General features: G+C 38.1%; 1 protein-coding gene across 13 annotated transcripts in view; it reads right to left on the bottom strand.

Moving 5' to 3' along the window:
* The window catches only part of LOC127581994 (rap guanine nucleotide exchange factor 1-like), a 149,671-nt gene that overhangs the window by 17,151 nt on the left and 111,944 nt on the right, over window positions 1–20,576 (bottom strand). For 6 of the 13 annotated variants that reach the window (XM_052036882.1, XM_052036887.1, XM_052036886.1 and 3 more), the window contains 7 exons: window positions 20,444–20,536; window positions 18,017–18,040; window positions 17,654–17,745; window positions 15,702–15,810; window positions 6,590–6,665; window positions 5,968–6,052; window positions 5,670–5,762 (listed from right to left, as the gene is read on the bottom strand). In XM_052036882.1, the coding sequence (XP_051892842.1) occupies window positions 5,670–5,762; window positions 5,968–6,052; window positions 6,590–6,665; window positions 15,702–15,810; window positions 17,654–17,745; window positions 18,017–18,040; window positions 20,444–20,536 (572 nt within the window). The remainder of the gene's footprint in view (window positions 1–5,669; window positions 5,763–5,967; window positions 6,053–6,589; window positions 6,666–15,701; window positions 15,811–17,653; window positions 17,746–18,016; window positions 18,041–20,443; window positions 20,537–20,576) is intronic. The other 7 variants (XM_052036884.1, XM_052036888.1, XM_052036892.1 and 4 more) reach the window with 3 other exon arrangements.

Genomic DNA, 20,576 nt, shown 5'->3' with positions numbered 1-20,576 from the left:
AGAAAACATACAAAAATATATTATGGGAAAAGAGGATGCAGATAAAAGAAACAGCTCAAAGCAGGAAAGTAGCAGAGAGGGAGATTTTTTAAGGAGGGAAGGCAGTTAATGGCAAGGGGCTGCCAACACTGGAGTGATTAAAATTGGGGACGTGAAGAAGTCAGATTTGGAATACGGATATTTCAGAAATTGTAGAAATGAAGTTAGATGCAGGGTGCAGCTAAGTCATGGTCAGATTTTTTCTTAAAAAAGGTGACTTCTGAAATTGCCTAATCTACAAGCTAATGAAAATTAGTGAGCATGGGACACTGCAAGATGTGATAAAGGCAGCAGAATTTTAGATGAGTTGAAGGATGTGCAGGATGGAAGGTATAACCCTACTTAGTAGTGGCTTGAAAAAGTTAACTCCAGAGGTAGCAAAGATGTGGTTGAGGATTTCAGCACGTAAGCTAAGGCAGATGTAAAACTGGCAATATTACTAAAGGCTCCTCCTGAAGTTCCCAGCATCTCTGCAAGTCTTCTGCCAAGTTGATTCATTGATATCATGAAATGGCTGAGCACTTTTTACAGCTAAGGTTACGCCACTAGACAACATCCCAGCTGCAACGTTGAAGACCTGTGCTTCAGAACTAGTAGCATCTTGAGCCAAGCTGTACCTGTGCACTTACAACACTGGCAACAGCCAATGTGAAAAATGACCTTGACGTGTTCTGTTCACAGAAAGTGGGAGAAGTCCAATTACTGCTCAAATCAGTCTATTCTCAATTATTGAGGCAATAGAAAATGCTATTTGTAATGCTTTCAAGTGGTATACTCTTCAGTAACCTGTCATTTTTGCAATTGATTTTGGCTCAGTTTCTCGCTCTCCTTTGATACAGACTGAGCTACTGGGCATGTCCCACAACCACTGTTAGCAACACATAACGCAGACAAAGCATAAACTGGTTCTAAATGCCTATCAACCTTTTTGATGTTTCCCTTTCAGAGATATTGTTCTCCTCACCTTCTCTGAAATTGAAAACTACCTTGTTTTCTCTCTTTTCCAGTTCTGCTAGAGTCTTAGGACCTGAATCATTAACTCTCTTTCCACACATGATGTCTAACCTGCCAAAAGTCTGCAGTGTGTTTATACCTGCACACTGATGCCCAGTTTGGATTGTGCCAGGACCACTTGGATCCAAAACCCATCTTGGCCTTGATCCAAACATGGACCAAAGAGCAGAATTCCAGAGGAGAGACAAGAGTGAATGCCTTTGACATTAAAGCAGCATTTTACTATGTGTGGCATGAAGGAGCTCTAGTACATACTAGTTAACATGGGGAAAACATGCCAATGGTTGGAGTCATTGTTTCCACAGAAGATGGCTGTGGTTATTCAAGACCAATTACAGCATTGCTAACTCATCACTGTAGTTCCCTCATGGCATTTCCTAGGTCCAGCCATCTTTGGCAGCTTCATTAGTGACCTTCCTTCCATCATAAATGTCAGAAGTGGGGGTGGTCACTGATGTTTGCACAATTAATTCTATTTACAACTTCTCAGCCTATCCATGCCTGCACGTAACAACACCTAGACAACAATCAAGCTTGGACTGATAAGTGGCAAGTAACATTCATGCCACAAAAGTGCCAGGCAATGACCGTCACCATAAAGAAAATCTAACTACCTACTCTGATTATCATCACCAAGTCACCCAACAAATTTATTCTGGGGGTCACCCTTGACAGGAAATTCAACAGGGCCAGCCACATAAGTACTACGGCTACAAGAACAGATCAGTTGTGTATGCTCCAGCAAGTGACTCACACCCTGGCATCCCAAAGCCTTTCCACAAAGCACAAGTCAGGAGTACAGAATACCCTCCACTTGCCAGGAGGAATACATCTCCAACAACAGACAGCTTGACAGAGAGCCCACTTAAGTGGCACCAAATTCACCACGCTAAACATTCATTCCCTCCATTCCGGGTGCACCAAAACTGCACTATATATCACATAAGGTGCAACAGCACCTCCAAAACCTGTGGCCCTTACCAGTGAGGACAAGAAGGGAGCAGTTGCATGGGAAACAGGTTCTTCTCCCTTGGGAAAAAATAAATCACAATTCTTTTCAATGGGTCAAAACCCTAGAACAACATTGAAGGAGTACCTGCACCAGAAGGACTACAGCAGTTCACAGTAACTTGCCACTAATTTCTCAAAGGCAATTAGGGATGGCAAAGAAACACTGATGCTTACATCTGGAAAAATGAATAAACTTAAACATGGGGAAGGTAGCTAGTCTTAGTGATAATGAAGATGTGATAGGAAACACATCTCAGGTTTGAATACATTGCCAAGTTTCTGACTATCTGGTGTACCCCTCCTACAGTTGCTGTAGGTAGCAAGAAAATACTTTGGGGTGGAAACTAGAGGCGATGGCTTTGAAATTCCCCATATCTGAATCAGGGAAAATTTCTGCTTATGCAGGGAATCAAATAGGATTGTAGTTAGGATGCATTGGGTATTGTCATTGAGCTTTTGTTACAAAACACATTTTCAGATAACACCAAAGGACAACACTTAGATGAGAAATAGGTAGCAGCCTAGGTTACAGCCAGAAGGTACGGGTACAGAATCAGGAAGAGATGAGCGAATGATCTCAATATATGCAACAACAGACATTCATACTACACTTTGGGATGTTAAGAGGTTGTGAAAGTCATTACACAAATGCAAGTCTCTATCATGAACTGAAAATTTTACTCATATTTCACTAAACCAAAGGGCAACCAGAACTACAGACCAAATGGCTCATTTGAGCCACTGTTTATTCCGATCCATTCACCCTCAATTATTTCTGCACTACAGGTACAAGAGAAGATCCCATGTTTATAATGAGAGTAAACCTTCATGTCAGATATATTAGCAACTAATCACAGAGTAATTAGTTATGGGCAAGGGGAACTAGTTTTATTTGATTGGGAAGAAACAGATCATTTTTATTAGCTAATATGATTTTTAGTATCCCAACTTGCTTCTTACCTACACGGTGATGATCACTGATAGAATAGGTTTACAGAATCACAGGTGAGATTAAATAACCGAAGTACACCCAAGACAAAAAAAATTGATCTATTCCTTTGAAAGTCCATGAATAACGATACTCAGTAGGCCCCTTCCTCGCTTAATCTCCTGAAGTACTTTATTTCCTGAACTGAACTTTATATATTTCCCAAATGGTGTACAGTTCTGATCACCACACTATTGGAAGGACATGATTGGTCTGGAAAGGGCGAGAGGAGATTCACCAGGATGATGCCTGGGATGGAAATGTTTCAGTTATGAGGAGAGACAGGATAAGCTGGGCTTGTTTCCCTTGGAGTAGATGAGGCTGAGGGGGGACCTGATAGAAGTGTACCAAATTATCAGAGGCATAGACGGGGTAGATAGTAAGAAACTTTTCCATAACATAGGTGTCTAAGACCAGAGGGCAAAAGTTTACTGTGAGGAGGAAGAGGTTTAGAGAAGATCTAAGAATTTTTTTCACCCAGAGGGTGGTTACAGTCTGGGACACATTGCCTGAGAAGGTGGTGGAGGCAGGTACTCTCACAACATTTAAGAATCATCTGGATAAACACTTGAATTGCTACGGCAGAGTAGGCCACAGACCTAGTGCTGGTAAATGGAATGAGTATAGATAGGAACTTGATGGTCAGCATGGACATGATGGGCTGAAGGGCCCATTTCTGTTCTGTATAACTCAATGATTCTATACTTCTTGATAAGTAAATCCAACAGAGTACAAATGCTTTTGAAACTGGAAATGACATTCAGGATACAAAAAGGTTAAAGATATTTACTCAGAAACATGATCTTGTCTTGTGCTAATCAATATGATGCAAGTTATGATACAATAAATCACCACAAACTGCTGGAGGCATGCTTAGCTGCACTCATATAATTCACTGAACAACAATTGCATACCACTCAATCTATTAATGCATTGCTGTGGATCTGTGACGTTAGCTGCCAAGTAATTTGGCTCACAGCTTTGGAATGTGTAGCAATGATGACTAAGCACAGTTGAGGCACAAAGTACTTCCAAAGTATTTTGCCCATTCGTGCAAGTTACTTAGGTACATACTGATCCTTGCAAGTTTGGCAACACTTTGCTCCCAGGGCATGCAACTAACTAACTTGAAAGATGAAGACCATGAGGAAACTATCCGATGCTACTTATCAGAGGTCACTGCACTAATTTATTTCACACTCTGCAATTTAAAATCTCACAATGAAAGAATTTGAAATACCTCCAATTTTATCTTATTCTAGTTTATTTTAAAATGACACAACTTTCTCATATCAAAGCTCAATTGATTCCTGAAAATTAAACAAATAATTGAGAGACCACAAAACAGACTGAAGGTATGTGTTGCATGCAAAGGTGGAAGCTGAACAGATATTTCAGATTCTATTGCTTCACAAGTGAGTGCATCGTACAGGCTGCATACACACAAATACAGTGCAGAGGTTCACATATTCAAGTAGGAGCTGAAAATTTTTTGGTACGGGGAAACCAATTCACAAAATAACAAAGGTAAATCATTCAGAATACAGTGAGATTTTTTTGAAATATGTGGTGATTTTATTTTTAGTCTGCCCAATCTATTTTACTTTTACACAAGTCTTTGCTCCAAAGGAGGTACAGGAAATAGTTGGTCAGAAATAATCATTTAAAAACTTAGCAACAAAAAAGTAGCATTGGTACAAAGAAATTCTGGTGATTTTTTGGTGGTAGTGAAGGTTTGGGCAAATAAGCACATGGGTTGCTTTGAGATGTGTTATTTTCTGCTAGAGTTTTATAAATTTTTGGTATGGGGAAAAAAAAACTAAGTCTGACTAAGTCTGGGAATTGAATTTAGGAGCCGTGAGGTATTGTTGCAGATATATAGGTCCCTGATCAGACCCCACTTGGAGTATTGTGCTCAGTTCTGGTCGCCTCACTACAGGAAAGATGTGGAAGCCATAGAGAGGGTGCAGAGGAGATTTACAAGGATGCTGCCTGGAATGCGGAGCATGCAGGTTGAGGGAACTCGGCCTTTTCTCCTTGGAGGATGAGGGGGGGACCTGATAGAGGTGTATAAGATGATGAGAGGTATTGATAGGGTAGATAGTCAGAGGTTTTTCCCCAGGGCTGAATTGGTGGCCACAAGAGGACATACGTTTAAGGTGCTGGGGAGTAGATATAGAGATGTCAGGGGTAAGTTTTTTTTACTCAAGAGAGTGGTGAGTGCGTGGAATGGGCTGCTGGAAACGGTGGTGGAGGCGGATACGACAGGGTCTTTCAAGAGACTGTTAGATAGGTACATGGAGCTGAGTAAAATAGAGGGCTATGGGTAAGCCTAGTAATTTCTAGGGTAGGGACATGTATGGCACAGCTTTGTGGGCCGAAGGGCCTGAATTGTGCTGTAGTTTTTCTATGTTCTATGACAACAAATACAAGATACAGATGCAAAAATATTCTTCAGATTTATAACAATGATAAATTCTGAAGTCATGAAGGTAGCAAAATCTACTTTAGTTTCTTAAATAATAAGACAAAGATGTTGTATTTATAAGTACATGCAGACAAACAACACTTATTTTCTTAAACATGTTTGTACGTCGTAATTGCCAATATTACTCACCAGAGTTCATCCACCACTCGTACCAGAACGAAGAATGTATTCTTGCTCACCCGTTTTTTGAAAGTGTCTGGACAGTGGCAAAACTTCTCATAAGTGTCATGAGTTAGGGAAAAATATCTGCATGCATGTGTGCGCGTGCATGCATGCCCATGTGTGAAAATAATTAGGAGGCACTAGGGTATAGATAAGTTTCTTCATAATAACATCTTTCCCGAATGCACGTCACCAACAATTCACATTAATTGCCCTTTTATGCCGTTATAACTGAGAATCCTGCATGAATTACTAAAAAGGATATCGATGGTGTAGTTTCTTGATGATGTCCTCAGGTGGAATGAATGTTCGATAGGTGGTCAGGAATGCCTCACAGTAAAGCACTAAGTCTAAGGAGGAAGACAGGCAGGCAATTGGAAGTATGAATGAAACAAACTGGTTTTGAATACTGAGTAATCTCATATGCTGTCCAATATCCCTCAACATTATAATTAATTAGAACACAAAGTATGTTCCCTTGAGCCAAAGAAAAGCATGCTGCTAACTTTATGGAATCAGTTTTCACTTGCTTTAGCTAATTTTCAGTCACTACTCCATTAATCTAAACCTGACTTTATCCATCAGCTCAGTTCTTAATGTAAGGAGCATATTGCAAGAACTCAACAGGAAGAACTGGAAAAACACATTAAGCAACAAAAAAAAACAGTAAATTTAAAGCAACATTGAAAGAAATCAATTAAAATAGACAATAAAAGACCAACTAATTTGATCTTCAATGTGGAAAACTTCAATGGTAAAATACAAGATTGTTACAATATTCCAACAGTGGAAAGCAAAAGATAATTCATTTTCTTAACAGAATCGGAATTGCAAAAAACTAAAATTAACTCCATTCTTTGGAGGTTATTCCTGTAATGTACACTTACCTTTACGATCTGTCTCAGTTGCATGCACTATGAGAATATCAACTGAGCCTCCTCGTACCTCTGGACCATCTTCTCCCTAGAATATAAAGAGTTGAAAATGTAAAGGTCCTAAAATATATACACAAGAAAAAAGGAAACTCCATTTAAAAATCCATCAAAACAAAAGCAATGATAATATCTAAAGACTGTTTTGTGCTGAAGTTTGGAGTTTTCCTCAATCTATTATGCTTATTGTAACTGCAAAATTGATCTACGTTATAGACAGTGGGCTTTGTACTTTAAGATTTTAGAAAACTTTCCCATTTCAGCTTCAAAATTACCCTTAATGGTGAGTAGTTTGCCAATGATTTGTGATTTTGTGCACAAAAAAACTTTACTGTTTTCTCACACCAAAATAAAGGGGGACAAGTCAAATTTTGATGCAACAGCTGTATTGATTTACAAGAGCATGGAATCACTGCTGTATCAATACTGAGAGCTCAAAGTTAATTTCTAACCAATCACACATAGAAATGCCTAATTTTATTAAAGTTGAAACCTCTCAACAGTATGTGGAATAAAGAGGCATCAGTTGATCCATCTTGGGTGGTATTTAAGGTGGTATTTCAAAATGTGCACTGAGGCAGTAAAGGAAGGAAGTATTTCCTGTCCTCCTACAAATGACCCATTGTTTCAGAGAGCTCAGTGTAAAATGTTTCTCAATTGCTTCTCTTGGAATTCGGGTTTAGGTTCAGCGATTAAAGTTAACAGATCAAAATCCATCATTTCAGATACTGTAACTAAGCAATTAACTTGAAGACTTTGCACAAGTACAATATCCACCTTGACAGGAGCCCAACTCATAGAATCACAGACTGGTACATTACAGGAAGTCTTACAGTCCATTGAATCCTAGTTAGTTTTTGAAAAGCCAGCAGTTAGGGCCTATCCCCCTGCTCCTTCTCCGAATCACTGATTTTTTTTTTCCTCCCTTTATCTATTCAGTTCCCTTTTGTAGGCTACAACCACATTTCAGTTCACCCCCTCAGGCAGAGAACTCCAAATCCCACTCACAAATTGCATAAAAGATTTGTTATCTCTTGCTCTTTTGCTAACTCCCATAAATCTTTGCCCTCTCATTATTGTCCCTTAAGCCATTATGATCAATTTTTCCTCATTTACTATGCACACCAGTTATGATTTTAAAGATAAATCTCTTCTGAGATTTCTCTGTTCTAGAGAGGATATCACAGCATCTCTAGTCCAGTATATAACAGAAATCCCTCAGCCTTGGAATATTCTTCGAGCATGGTACCCAGAATTGGATAAGTCTTTACTCTTTGTGCTCTGTCATCTGTCTATTACACCAGTCTGTTGACCCTCCAGTAATTTACAGTCATCTTCCTCACAGTTTTTGACTTTCATATCTGTAAATTTTTTTTTAACAAATTATGCTCTCCAAATCCATGGCATTAGTTCATTTTAAACAGTTCCTTAATTAAATTGTTGAACTTTAGGAAATATCACTGTATACTTCCATCCAGTCTAGAAAAATAGTTCACCACAATTCACTTCTCTCAGACAATTTTGTACCAAGCTACCCATTACCCATTTGATCCCATGGACCCTAGTTTTGTTAATGTCTAAATTCATACTTATCAAAAGCCTTTTCAGAAGTCCATATATACACATAGTATCTTAATGCCTTTAAAATCTTCTACGCCTTTTTCCAAAAATCTCTAATGACTTATTAGCATTTTTTGAAAAGCATGCTCTCAGGAAAAAAAACACTTAAAAGATTTGAGTTTGACAATTCCAGCAGTGTTTGGAGCTGCAAATTAATTGACAAATTTTGTTATTCTGTGGGCATCACTCTTTTGGCAACCCCATGTGGTACCCTTTCCAACACAGCCTCTCAATAAAGAATCATCCTGGCAGTTCCTGCAAGTTTTCATAAGTATCTACTGGGAAGTAAATTGGAGCCAATAGTGCAAAATTCATCCCTTTATGCTCTCCCTCCCATGAAGAATAATGACCATAAGACGAACTCAGTCATTCTTTATTATTGCAGCTATAGCAATTTATAATAGAAGAAATATAAAAGGAACAAAGGAATGAATCAAAAATAGGAACTGAATTAAAGTTATGCCCTAGTAATTTAATCACTCAATAGCCATACCAGTTCTCAATTCTATGTGACTGATATACTTAAATTGGTGAATATCGTGCTTCACTACATTCCGCTATGATTTGGCTAAAGCATCATTTTCAATTTCAGAAGAGGTCAAGAAAGAAATAGGAACTAAATATTTTTAAGCAACAAAATAAAATTAATAGAATTGCTTAGTCAACAGTAAAAATGAGAAGCTGTCAATGAAGTACTAACTTTTTGATTACTCTGATGGCTGATTCTTCAGTTTATCTGCAGATTTCAAATAAACTAAAATAAATTCAGTCCGGGAACAAACAGAATATGGCATGGATAAAAAGGATGTGGTGTTAAATCTTCTTCGCAGTATGCAGGAATAAGTATTTTGTGGTAAGCTTAGATTTACAGGAAAAATAGTAACTTTACTGCAAACATCGATGTATAGCATTGGTGTACTTTTAAGTGCAGTCAAAAATTTCCCATCTCAGAGGAGGAGAGAAAGATGCATGAAAAAATACAACTACTTCTTTACGAACGCAGAGAAAAGGATCCAATGGATCAAAGTGTGCCCCGTGAGAAGAAAAGCCAATGAAGATGCACAAAGAAGTCAGCAATTTACTGACAAGAAAAAAAAAACAGATTTATTTTAATCCAAGATTTAATTTAATGGATAAAAATGAATGAGAATGCAAACAAATGCTTTGAGGATACTCAGGTGATCAGATTGTTAAAGACCAATCTCCTGGAAATAAAATCATTTCTTCATTTTGTTAACACTTTTGTTTATTAGTTACAGAAATATTAGAAATAACTTGCCAGTTATTTAGTTGTTGGATGTACATGAACGCACGATGGAATAAAGCCAACCAGCAAAGACAACTAAACATAGGGGCTGATTATGGGGAAAGATTTGTCAGATTTGTAGTAAAGTGCATTTTGATTTTTGGGTTATTTAACCTACATGTTTGACAATTTTAAAAAGTGATATTTAATCTGGCTTTTGTAATCTCAGCATTTAACAGAAGAATTATACAATCATGCAAAGAATTGGTGGAGATAGAAGGTACCAGAGCACGAAATGGTACGTCTTCACAAGGGATCAGACTAAGAGACGGTACATAATAGGGTTACAGAGCATGCACTTAAGAGAAATAAAATTATTAAACAAGGATGAAGAGCTGCAGGTGCAATTACATGGAATAACGATGTATTAATAATGGAGACAGTTTAAAATATTCTGAATACGAGATGTTCAGCAAAGATGGTGAAGGGTAGAAAGGAGGGAGGATGGCAGTACTGACTGAGGAGAATATTGCGATAGTAGAGAGAGGGAATATCCTGGAGCAGTCAAGAATCAAATCTGTTTAGGTAGGAGTTAAAAACAATTGGAGTGTCTGTACATTACTGGGAGTATTCTTTGGACTGCTAACTACTGGGAAGGATATAGAGGATCAAATCTACAGGGAAATCACTAAGATATGCAAAAGCCATGGAGTTGTAACTTTGGGAGACTTCAACTATTCCAAGAGAGACTTGGTGGACAGATAGGATTAACAAGGGAATTACTGTTGACATGGTGTATTTGATGTTTCAAAAGGCATTTGATAAATTCGCTCATGGAATAGAAGCATAGAACAGAACCGCACAAAATCAGGACCTTCGGCCCACCATGTCTGCTCCAACCATGATGTCAATCTAAACTAATCCCATCTGCCAGCATATGATGCCAATCCTCCACCTGCCCATCATTCTTCCCCCATCTGGTCCCACCTTCAGTCTTTATCCCATCTCACCTCCCTTCATACTGCTATAAACTGGCCATCTTTTCTGCTCCCTCAGTCCTGATGCAGGGTCTTGATCCAAAATGTCAACTTACACCTTTTGTCTCCATCGATGCTGCTTGACCCATTAAGTTCTTCTAGCATTCTGTTTGTTCCAGATTCCAGCATCTGCCATCTCTTTTGTCTTCATACTTTACAAGTCCTTGCTTTTTCAAATGAGAGTAAATCCTGTCCCCAAAAAGTTCCTCCAATAATTTCCCTACCACTGGTGTAAGGCTTGCTGGCCATTAATTTCCTGGGTTGTCCCTGCTACACCTCTTAAAGAAAGGAACGACATAGGCTATTCTCCAGTCTACTGGCACCTCACCCGTGGCTAGCGAATATAAAGATTTCTGTCAAGGTCCCAGCAGTATCCCCCTGCTTCCCTCAGTATCTTGGGATAGATCTCATTAAGCCCAGAGGACATATCCACCTTGATGTTTTTCAAGACACTCAACAACTCCCCCTTCTTAATATCAACATGCCCTAGAATATTGATATATCACTCCCTAATCTCACCACGATCCAGGGCCTTCACCTTGGTGAATACTGATGCGAAGTATTAAATAAGGACCTCACCTACTTCCTCTGGCTCCACGCATAAATTCCTTCCTTTGTCCTTAAGTGGACCCACCCTTTTCCTGGCTACCCTCATGCTCCTAACATGCATATAAAATGCTTTGGGATTCTACTTAATCCTACATGCCAAGAACATTTCATGGCCCCTTTTAGTCCCGCTAATTTCTTGTTCAAGTTCTTTCCTGCTTCCTTTATATTCCTCAAGGGTTTTTTTTCTGATTCCAGCTTCCTAAACCTTACATATGTTTCCTTTTACTTTTTGACTCAAGTTACAATATCTCTTGTTATCCAAGGTTCCCAAAACTTACCATCCCTATCTGTCAGCAGAAAACCAGTAGCATGGATAAAACAAAACAGCTAAGTGACAGAAAACTTAGTGAGTGACTGTTTTTCAGACTGGAGGGAAGTATATAGTGAGATTTATATATGGAGTGCTTTAATGTATATTAAATACTTGGAAGAGTGCACAGGGCACAATTTTCACAGGTAAATGCAATAATATCTGTGAGCATAGTGAACTACGAGAAGAATAGTAATAGACCAAGGAGAGATAGACCGACTGGAGGAATAGGTGGACACATTAGATTGTGAAAGCAAAAATTATTATAGGCTGCTGTGTAGATATTAACTGTGGTCATTGCTAGGAACTGTGGTTTCTGTGGGAACATACTAAGCAGAGATCACTAAACCTTGTGGGGAATTTTATAGAGATCACCCATGAATGCTGTTGCTTAGTCACTGAATGCAAGTTCTAAACTAGTACAATAAAAATATACAGTACAGTCAACACTCCGGCACCTCTGTGGTGTTGACCTAGCACTCATCTGACCCAATATCCGTTATCTTTCCAACTACTGCTTATTTTCCAGAAACCAATTCACAACCAAAGTATCCCATCTGAGATTTCCTCCTGTGGCTCTCAGATGTTATCTCTAGGGCCATACTGATGACACCCAGCTTTACTTCTCTCCTAGCATGCCCAAACCACTCATTACAGAGCATCTCTGATAGCATCTCCAGTTTGTATGCTGAAGGCTGCATTGATCTTGTTTCACCACTCCAGCACCCCCCAGGGGGATGATATTTTGGAGGAAGTGGGTAGCTGAAGTGGCAAAACCAGGTTTCAATGAACTGGAAAGGAAAGAAGTCGCTATGCTTGAATTTCAATTAGTGATGATGAATGAGAGGATGGATTAAAACTGTGATTAACAAATGCCTTCTTCTTGAGTTAAGTAATATGTCTTAATCCTCAAATTCTGAACTCTTAGATGATTCCACGATTGAACTTAAAATTATGGAAGGAACCTCAATGAGGGTTCAAAAATGATTTATATTTAATCAAAACTGCTCAGGCTACAGGATGATGGCAAAGTCTGTTCATAAAAGTTTAAGATGTCCAATATTTCTGGTACTTTTTTGGGCAATATTTTCCTCCATGAAATAGTGCTTGAATTAGACTGAAATCACGTGCACTTGAATGAATGAGTGCTTATGAACAACATAGCACCTGGATACAATTTGCATGCAATGTGCGAAGTGGCAAAGGAGATACTTGACAGGCTAAATCCCATGTGAAAGACTGAATTATTTTTTCCCTCATAAACCCAATTATGAATAGTATTGTTTTTGACAATGAAGAATGTACAGTGCATCCCTCTGTGATGGGAAGAAAATATGAAGTCACAGAAGACTACCTAGTTTCAGATAATAAAAATTAAACACATTTCAGTTTACCAATTACAAAAATATTAAAGTATTTTGCATTTTAATTACTATTACAATTTTTTAAAATTTGTTTTATAATGTGATATTTTTTAGTTTTTCCATGTTAGTGAACCTCAGAGATCAATGTAAATTCATTCTCTAACAGCAGGTTAAGTATTGGGAATAAAAACAGAAGACTGTAAATACTCAGCAGGTCAGACAGAATCTGTAAAAAGAGAAGCAGAGTTAATGTTTCAGGTCAGGGGAATTGCGCAGTTAGAGCATTTCTGAGAGTGGGGCTTCCATTTACTACCGTGTTGTGTTCATTTTTATGCGAGAAGCTGTCAGAAGATGCACTCCAGGCAAGTGCATACTTGGTGGGTATTGGAGAACGCTGAACCAAAATGACTCAGGGCTGTATGGAAACCAAAAGCCAGTTGCAACAGAATCTGCCACTCCTAGATCAACCTTATCGGCCACCTTCAGACCCACAGATAAAATATCCCTTATTCTCCACCATGAGGGATAGATATTGATTGATCAAATAATGCACGTTTCAGTATAAACTTGGAAACAACCTCAAATTTGATTACTAATTTACGATGATCAGTAAAATTATTCTTTTGTTTTTCATGCAAGAAACATTGTACCAAATTGACAATTTCCTTACTTCAACTATACATTCAAAATTATTGCATATAGATTCCAGTGTTGTCCTTCCAGTGCACCCTTCCCTTCCCCCACCACTCCCTGGAGCACACACACTCTGAGAAGTGATGAATTGTCTGATTGTTTTTGACAGCTGCTGGATACCAAATGGTTTGCTGTCACAACTCAATCAATCCTGCTATAAAGAGGCGAGGCTTCCTATTGCACAGTCATTAATGATTCTGTATCTGTTCTGAATATTAGAATTCTTCTTCTGAAGCTGAGGCAACAATTGTTTGCATTCAATTCAATTTTTTTTTTTGGAGATTCAGGTTACATTGAGTTCTGTTATTGTTATTGTAGCAATATGAGAACTAGCCCATTTTGGGGTTCATTTTTATCTTTTGTGTACCCCAGGGGAAAATCGTAAATGTAACAGGTTTCCTGTCATGAAAAATTTGGTCTTCTGTAGACATAAAAGCTTTTAGTGGATCTCGCGCTTTACCTTAGGTTCTCAACATTGAAAACTAGATCATTTGAACTGGTCAAATTGATGACCAAAGAAAGTAAACAAATTTAATGCACATTTAAAGCACTAACCCAATTTACTGGAGGAACTCAGCAGGTCAGGCAACATCTATGGAGGGAAATGGACAGTTGATGTTTCAGGTCAAGACCCTTCACCTGGACTGCTACAATTGTCATTTTGGTACAAGACCCTTCACAAGACTACAGATGTTTGAAATTCCAGCATCTGCAGTCTCTCGTGTCTTCACTAACCCAATTTAACTTGGTACAGTAACTTAATCCTAAATTTCAGATGCAAAACTCCTTTGCAAGACCCAGCATTTCACTCCATTGGTTCACATGACTAAAAGCTGAATGCAATGCACCATCCATGTTTGCACAAAGAATCTGTACAACCAGGTACATTGCAGAAGGTAAAAGTATTTCAACTCTGTGATCAGATCCAGAGATCATTTTATTACCTTAATACAAGTGGTGCACCTTTCTTTGACTGAATCAGAATCACATTTGAGAGCCACTCACATGAAACGTTTTCTTTTAATCAGGTAATACTTTTAGTCTATTTTTATTTAAATCAGGTTGATATCAAACAACAACCCACCAACAGTTTCCTCGTTTAAAATGCAGAAAGTTACGACTGACGCTTTTGTGTTTGACAGCATAATATACCCAATACAATTTCTAGAGACCTTGTTAGTCCTGGAATTTCAGTACTAGTTTCGATTTATCTAGTATCTCCACGTTAATTTTAAAATATTCACTTCTTCAAAAATATTTTAATTAAGACAACACAAATTTACCAATTTATATTGTATTTTGTGTATTTATAATACAAATTGCATTTGCATTGCTATTTGCATCACTTTTTCAGAATTCCTTAGAGATGAAATAAAATGAAAGCAGTTAGCTTCAATACGACTGGCACTAATGCACCTGACAAACTAATTGCCAATATGGGATTCTGGCTTGATTTCAGTTCAATTCAGATTCATTCCCCAACCCCACTTCAGCATTACCCCACCCAGGCTTTCTTTAATTCCAGCAGCTCTGTACTACAGTGGCTCAGGACACCAAATTTGGGATCTTGCTCGACTGTGTACTGTATGGTACGAGGGGGCAGGGTAGCATAGCGATTAGCATGATGCTATTACAGCACCAGCGATCGGGGTTCAATTCCCGCTGTCTGTAAGGAGTTTGTATGTTCTCCCCATGTCTGCGTGGGTTTCTTCTGCATGCTCCAGTTTCCTGCCACATTCCAAAGACGTACAGGTAAGTTAACATGGGTTTAAGTCGCCGGCGCGGACTCATTGGGCCGGAAGGGCCTCTTATTGTGCTGTATAAATAAAGTAAAATGTGTGCATTTTCAACCAAGGTAACAAAGGACTCTGGGCTGGGATTATTGAACAAACATCTTTACTGCATATCAGTGGCTCAAGATCTGCCATAGATCTCTTAGGCGAGGCAGTCAAAAAGTATCTAGACTCCGATGCAAGTTACAACAAATTAGTTGGATGCAATACCAATTGCAAACCCATGTATGTTCCTCCACCCCAGCTAAAAGTTCCGTCCATCATCCCATCACATTCAATAAAACATTCAATTATACCAAGGTCTCTCACAGCAATCCCCTCACAGATAAAATGGGGGATTTCTCCATTGTCAGCTCTGTGCCAGCTATTAACTGCTATGCTAAAGGCGGCATTACCTCTTGTTTGAGAGTAAGTCGAGCCACAATTTCATCATGATTTATGAGGGACAATTCATCCGTTTCATCATTTTGATCCAAGTCAGGTGTATTCTGTGTGTCTGCTCGCCTAAGGAAAAGACAAACAGTACAGAAATAATCAATAGGCATATGAGACAGGTCGACTTCAAACACCACAAAAATAAGGCATGAATGTAAGCCAGAATATTGTTCAGTTTTCTTCAGAAGCAAAGTTCAGTGGATCTGATATATTCTAAATATACACTATTCCAGCAGGAATATTTTAGTTTATGTTGATGATAATAAATTAGCTGAGAAATTTCTCCCCATAATGCTCAAAAGGTAGGTTTAACCGAAGAATTGACTGCTCTGGTTTTGGTTTTCAATTGCAACACGTGAACACTGGGCCAAAATTGGATCTTAAATTTCATACAATCACCGCCTTCCAGGGGTATTACTTTGTGCTCAGTTTAATTCCAACCTAATGAGGTCAGAGTGTTTGCAATATAGTTTCTTAGAACAGCAGGTCTTGAACCAGAAAGCAGGTGTTCTAGACTTGGTATCATGCAACATGATAGGATTAATTAATGATCTCATAATGAAGGCACCCCAGGCAGTGATCAATTGAATTTTACATTCAGTTTGAGAAAGAGAAGAACAGGCCAAGACTAGTATTTTAAAACTAAATTAGGGCAATTACAAGGCATATGAAAAAGCTAGCCAAGGAAAACTGTCAAATTAGGTTAAGGGTTCAGTCAATTGAGATGCAGTGGCAAACATTCAAGGGGATCTGCAAGAATACACAGAATAAACACATTCTAGTGAAACCACATATGGAGAGCACAAGAGACCGCAGATGCTGGAATCTAGAGCAACAAACAATGGGTTGGAGGAACTCTGAGTCATACAGCATCTGTGGGAGGAAAGAAATTGTTGACGTTTCGGGCTGAAACCTTGCATCATATATTCCATACTAAAGACCCTTCGAAATTTGTTTCCCACCCCTCCCCCATTAGTCCTCGCTCTATCCCCATCCAAGTTCCCAATCTCTACAAACTCTAAACTAAACTGATCTTTTGGCCACTTCAGCCTAAACCTTCATACTTGGTTAATATTCCAAACTATCCCCACTTCTTAGCTGTACAATCACTAATACATTAATTAATTTCAATTTCTCTTTGATAAATCCCTCGATTGTCTTTCCCACTCTAGTATCCCATCATACTTCACACGCTAGCATTCTCCTCTCCTCTACCCTACCATTAGTGGCAGAGCTTTCAGTTATCCAAATGCCACTTTAACCAGTCCTCTATAAATTCCTCTACTTAATTGTTTCTTTACACAAAACCTTGGGAGAATAAAATGAGAATGGGGAATTGAGGCAAATGGATGATTGACAGTTGGCATGAACTTGATAGGTCTGTTTCTGTGCTGTATGACTATGACATTACAAAATTTACTTACTTGATCATTGCTTTGTTCTCACTCCCATTTATGTGGTGTATTTTTAACTCCTGAATGAAAGCCTTAGAGATTGAGTTTTTATTTTTAATAGTGCTTTACAAATGCACAATTGTCTCCGTTTAATGCAGTTGATTTCATACTCAAATTATTCTATTTCTCCCTGGCTGTGACAAATCTTAAAGCCAATATTAATATCTTACTTTGAACTGAATCATAATACAAAATTTATAGAAGTTTTTTTAGCTTTAGCATTAAGCAGATCCTTGTTATCTTTTATGTAGTTTGTGTCTGAACAAATCCCAAATTTAATGAACACACCCTTTTATTCATGTAATTAATAGGCCTATTTGTCTTGTGGAAAAAATACATATATATGCTAGTAACAAACAACAGCTCATTGTCAAGTAGATATTTACAATTCAGAAGAATTTCACAAACAAGATTTTGTTTTGATTAGGTGGTAGAGGTCTTTAGTTCTTCAATCCCACCTGTCATTTCTGTCTTGGTTTTCCTTTACATTAGTTGATTTCAGGGAATCACTGTGATGGACCTCTTCTTCATTAGGAGATTCTATAGGCTCCTGGAATGAAATTAACCAGATTATGCAATGTTTGGGGGGGAAAAAAAGCACTAGGAATTATATTTGGCTCATAGGCCAGCAGCACACTTTTGAATTAAATTAGACACAGTCTCAATCACTTCATCATCTACAGCTTTTCGAATACATTGGAAGTAGACATTCTCAAGTATTATCTACCATTGATGATAACACTGTCTAAAAATGTGCTACAAGCTGCTGAGCAGTTGTACTAATGTAATTTAAGACAAAAGTTAAAGATGGAATCACTTACAGTATCAGCACACATCGGTATTTCCTGAATAGCCAGAAAAAAAAGAACAAAAATGGTCGATGACTAACACTGGGTTGTTTTTCCCCCAGTAAATACTAAACTTTTTAAGTGCTAAATATCAATTGGCTACTGTATAATATCCAAAAATACGATCTGCAAATATCCACTACTGAATATTACGAACTAGAAAAAGTGTACAGAGCCACAGAATTATCCAGCATTAAAGTATGGAAAATAATATGCTATGCATCATCTCATATGGGTCAAGATGCACCTTCAGCAAAGTCGTCAAATATCCAATCAGTTTATATGTCTTAAAAGGTAATAAATTTACAAATCCATATGAACTTATTAATATTGATTTTATGACTCTGTATTATTTTAAAAAGGATTACGAAAATCTGCAGAAAACTACTTTTGGAAACTGTTACAGTCAACATGAGTGCCAAGAGATATTTATTACCCAAAATAGTTTTCAGAAATTAGTGTAGTAGTAGCAGCCACTAATATGAAAGGCATTAAACTTGCTGCTAAATAGTCCACTAGGTAGTGCAGGGGATTAAAATACTTATTTAACTTTTGTAGCACTAAATTTTATGTCATACACAAGCACAACACACCTGGAACCCTCAAACTGCAGGGTGAGAGCATTTTATCCATAGCTCTAATAGAAGTGAAGCATTTCCAAAAGGCCATAGCACTTACAATAGTTAGAAAAAATGCAGACAGGTCAATCAAGTACAATCCCAAATTAACTGGGTGATCGTTTCATCCCCCAATCTCAACAGGTATTAGGTATGTTTCATTTAAGATGTGGTGCATGTTCAAGGAAAAACAGCAATGTGCAAAACAGAGAAACTGGTGGTTATATTTAAATACACATATGGAGAAAAAAAATTAATGGATTATCCCTTTCAGACAAATAGCTAGCAACTAGTTACATGTTTACTATTCTTCAAAGGTCTATATTTTTCCTCAATATCCTCATGCAAAAATGGCTAGAGTAAAAAGCAAAATCAATCCATTTTCATGACTGCAGCCATATGAGAGAAAGTGCTCTAGAAACCAATAGCCATTCTCCATGCAAGCAGTTATATGTATAGTAGTATGAAGCACGTTAAAGGCATATGTATTAGAAGCTAAAAGCTACACCATGACCAACAACCACAGACTTCTCAACTACAACTTTGATCAATGACTGGAGCACTGAAGTAGTTCAGTATTTTGTATATGCTGAACCTGATGCAGAAATTAAACTGTGTGCTATAGCTGCGTGCTCAGAGAAAGCAAGATAAATTCTGTTCTAAATGTCTTAAATGATGCAGTACAAGATGAGTTTTCTGCATAAAGAGATGCTGGGGACTAATGTAACAATCACGTACTTCTTATTCCAACTTGATTAGATGCGACAAGCAAAAAAAAAGAGGCAAAACAACTGATACATGTATAATGCCTTTAGACTTTTTAAATAACACTACCAAAAAGAGCACTGGGGCATTTTACTCTATCAAAGTTATATTAAAGCTTGGTCAAAAAGGCAGATTTAAGGAGTATCCTAAAGGAGAAAGGGCACAAGGATCAAGTAGCCCAGGGAAAGAATTCTAGCTTAGGGTTTTGGCAAAAGAGACCAATGAGTGAAGCACTTAGAGATGAACAGGGAGGGCAAATTAAAGGAGTCACAACTCAGTTTTCCAGTTAACAAGGATTACCAAACTAGGGAAGGATGAACCCAAGAAGAAAACTGAAAACAAAATGAATGTTTTAAGTATTGCTTAACTCTGAGTCAATATAGATTAAAAAAACGCAAGGAGTGATGTGTGAATTAAGATAAAGGTGAAGTCACCCTTTACACGCGTATACCTCAAATACAATAACGTAAGCAAAGCAACAAAAGCCTAATGTTAAACTAATACCACATTAGCATGGCTGGCTTAAGTCCATTACATTTTTGTTGTACCTGCAAGTCTGACCTATGATATTCTAGATGCACTGATGTGTGGAATTGGAAATAGCAAAAATTGTCTAGATTTTAAAGATGGCTACAGGACATCGCAGTCCTTGGAGACGCAAGCAAGCTTAACAAAAGGGACGGCATATATTGCAAACTCTTACCTATTTATAGAAGTTAGCCCATGTTTTGTTTCAGTCAACTGCCAACAGTAGAAATGCTAATTAGAGATTCCTTGGCGAAAAAAAAATCAACATTTCCTAGGCATAGCTGCCAAGCTAATTGGTCATGTGATATCCTACTTTCTCGGTGGGTCAAATACAGAAAGACTACAGGGTGAGTAATTGGTTGGGGTGTTAATTTTATTAATGATGAGTTTCACAGCACAATGAAATGAGCAGCACAATAGAAAACCATTCCAACATGCTTTCCTCTACAGCCAAGCACCAAAGACTCAACATGCTTCGGATGCTACTTACTGCTTCAGGGTGAGAGAGGTCTCCATTGGTTTGGTTGGACGAATACAGATTAACGTATTCACCCTCACCAGCATCCTCACTATTGCTCTCGCTCTACAGGAGAGAAGACCATAAGGTCTCAAGATATTCACTC

Source organism: Pristis pectinata, chromosome 23 (genome assembly GCF_009764475.1).
Source record: "Pristis pectinata isolate sPriPec2 chromosome 23, sPriPec2.1.pri, whole genome shotgun sequence".
In the NCBI taxonomy this organism is placed as follows: Eukaryota; Metazoa; Chordata; class Chondrichthyes; order Rhinopristiformes; family Pristidae; genus Pristis; species Pristis pectinata.
The sequence above is the reverse complement of the archived record's forward strand: the minus strand, read 5'-3'. Positions and strand labels throughout refer to the sequence as shown.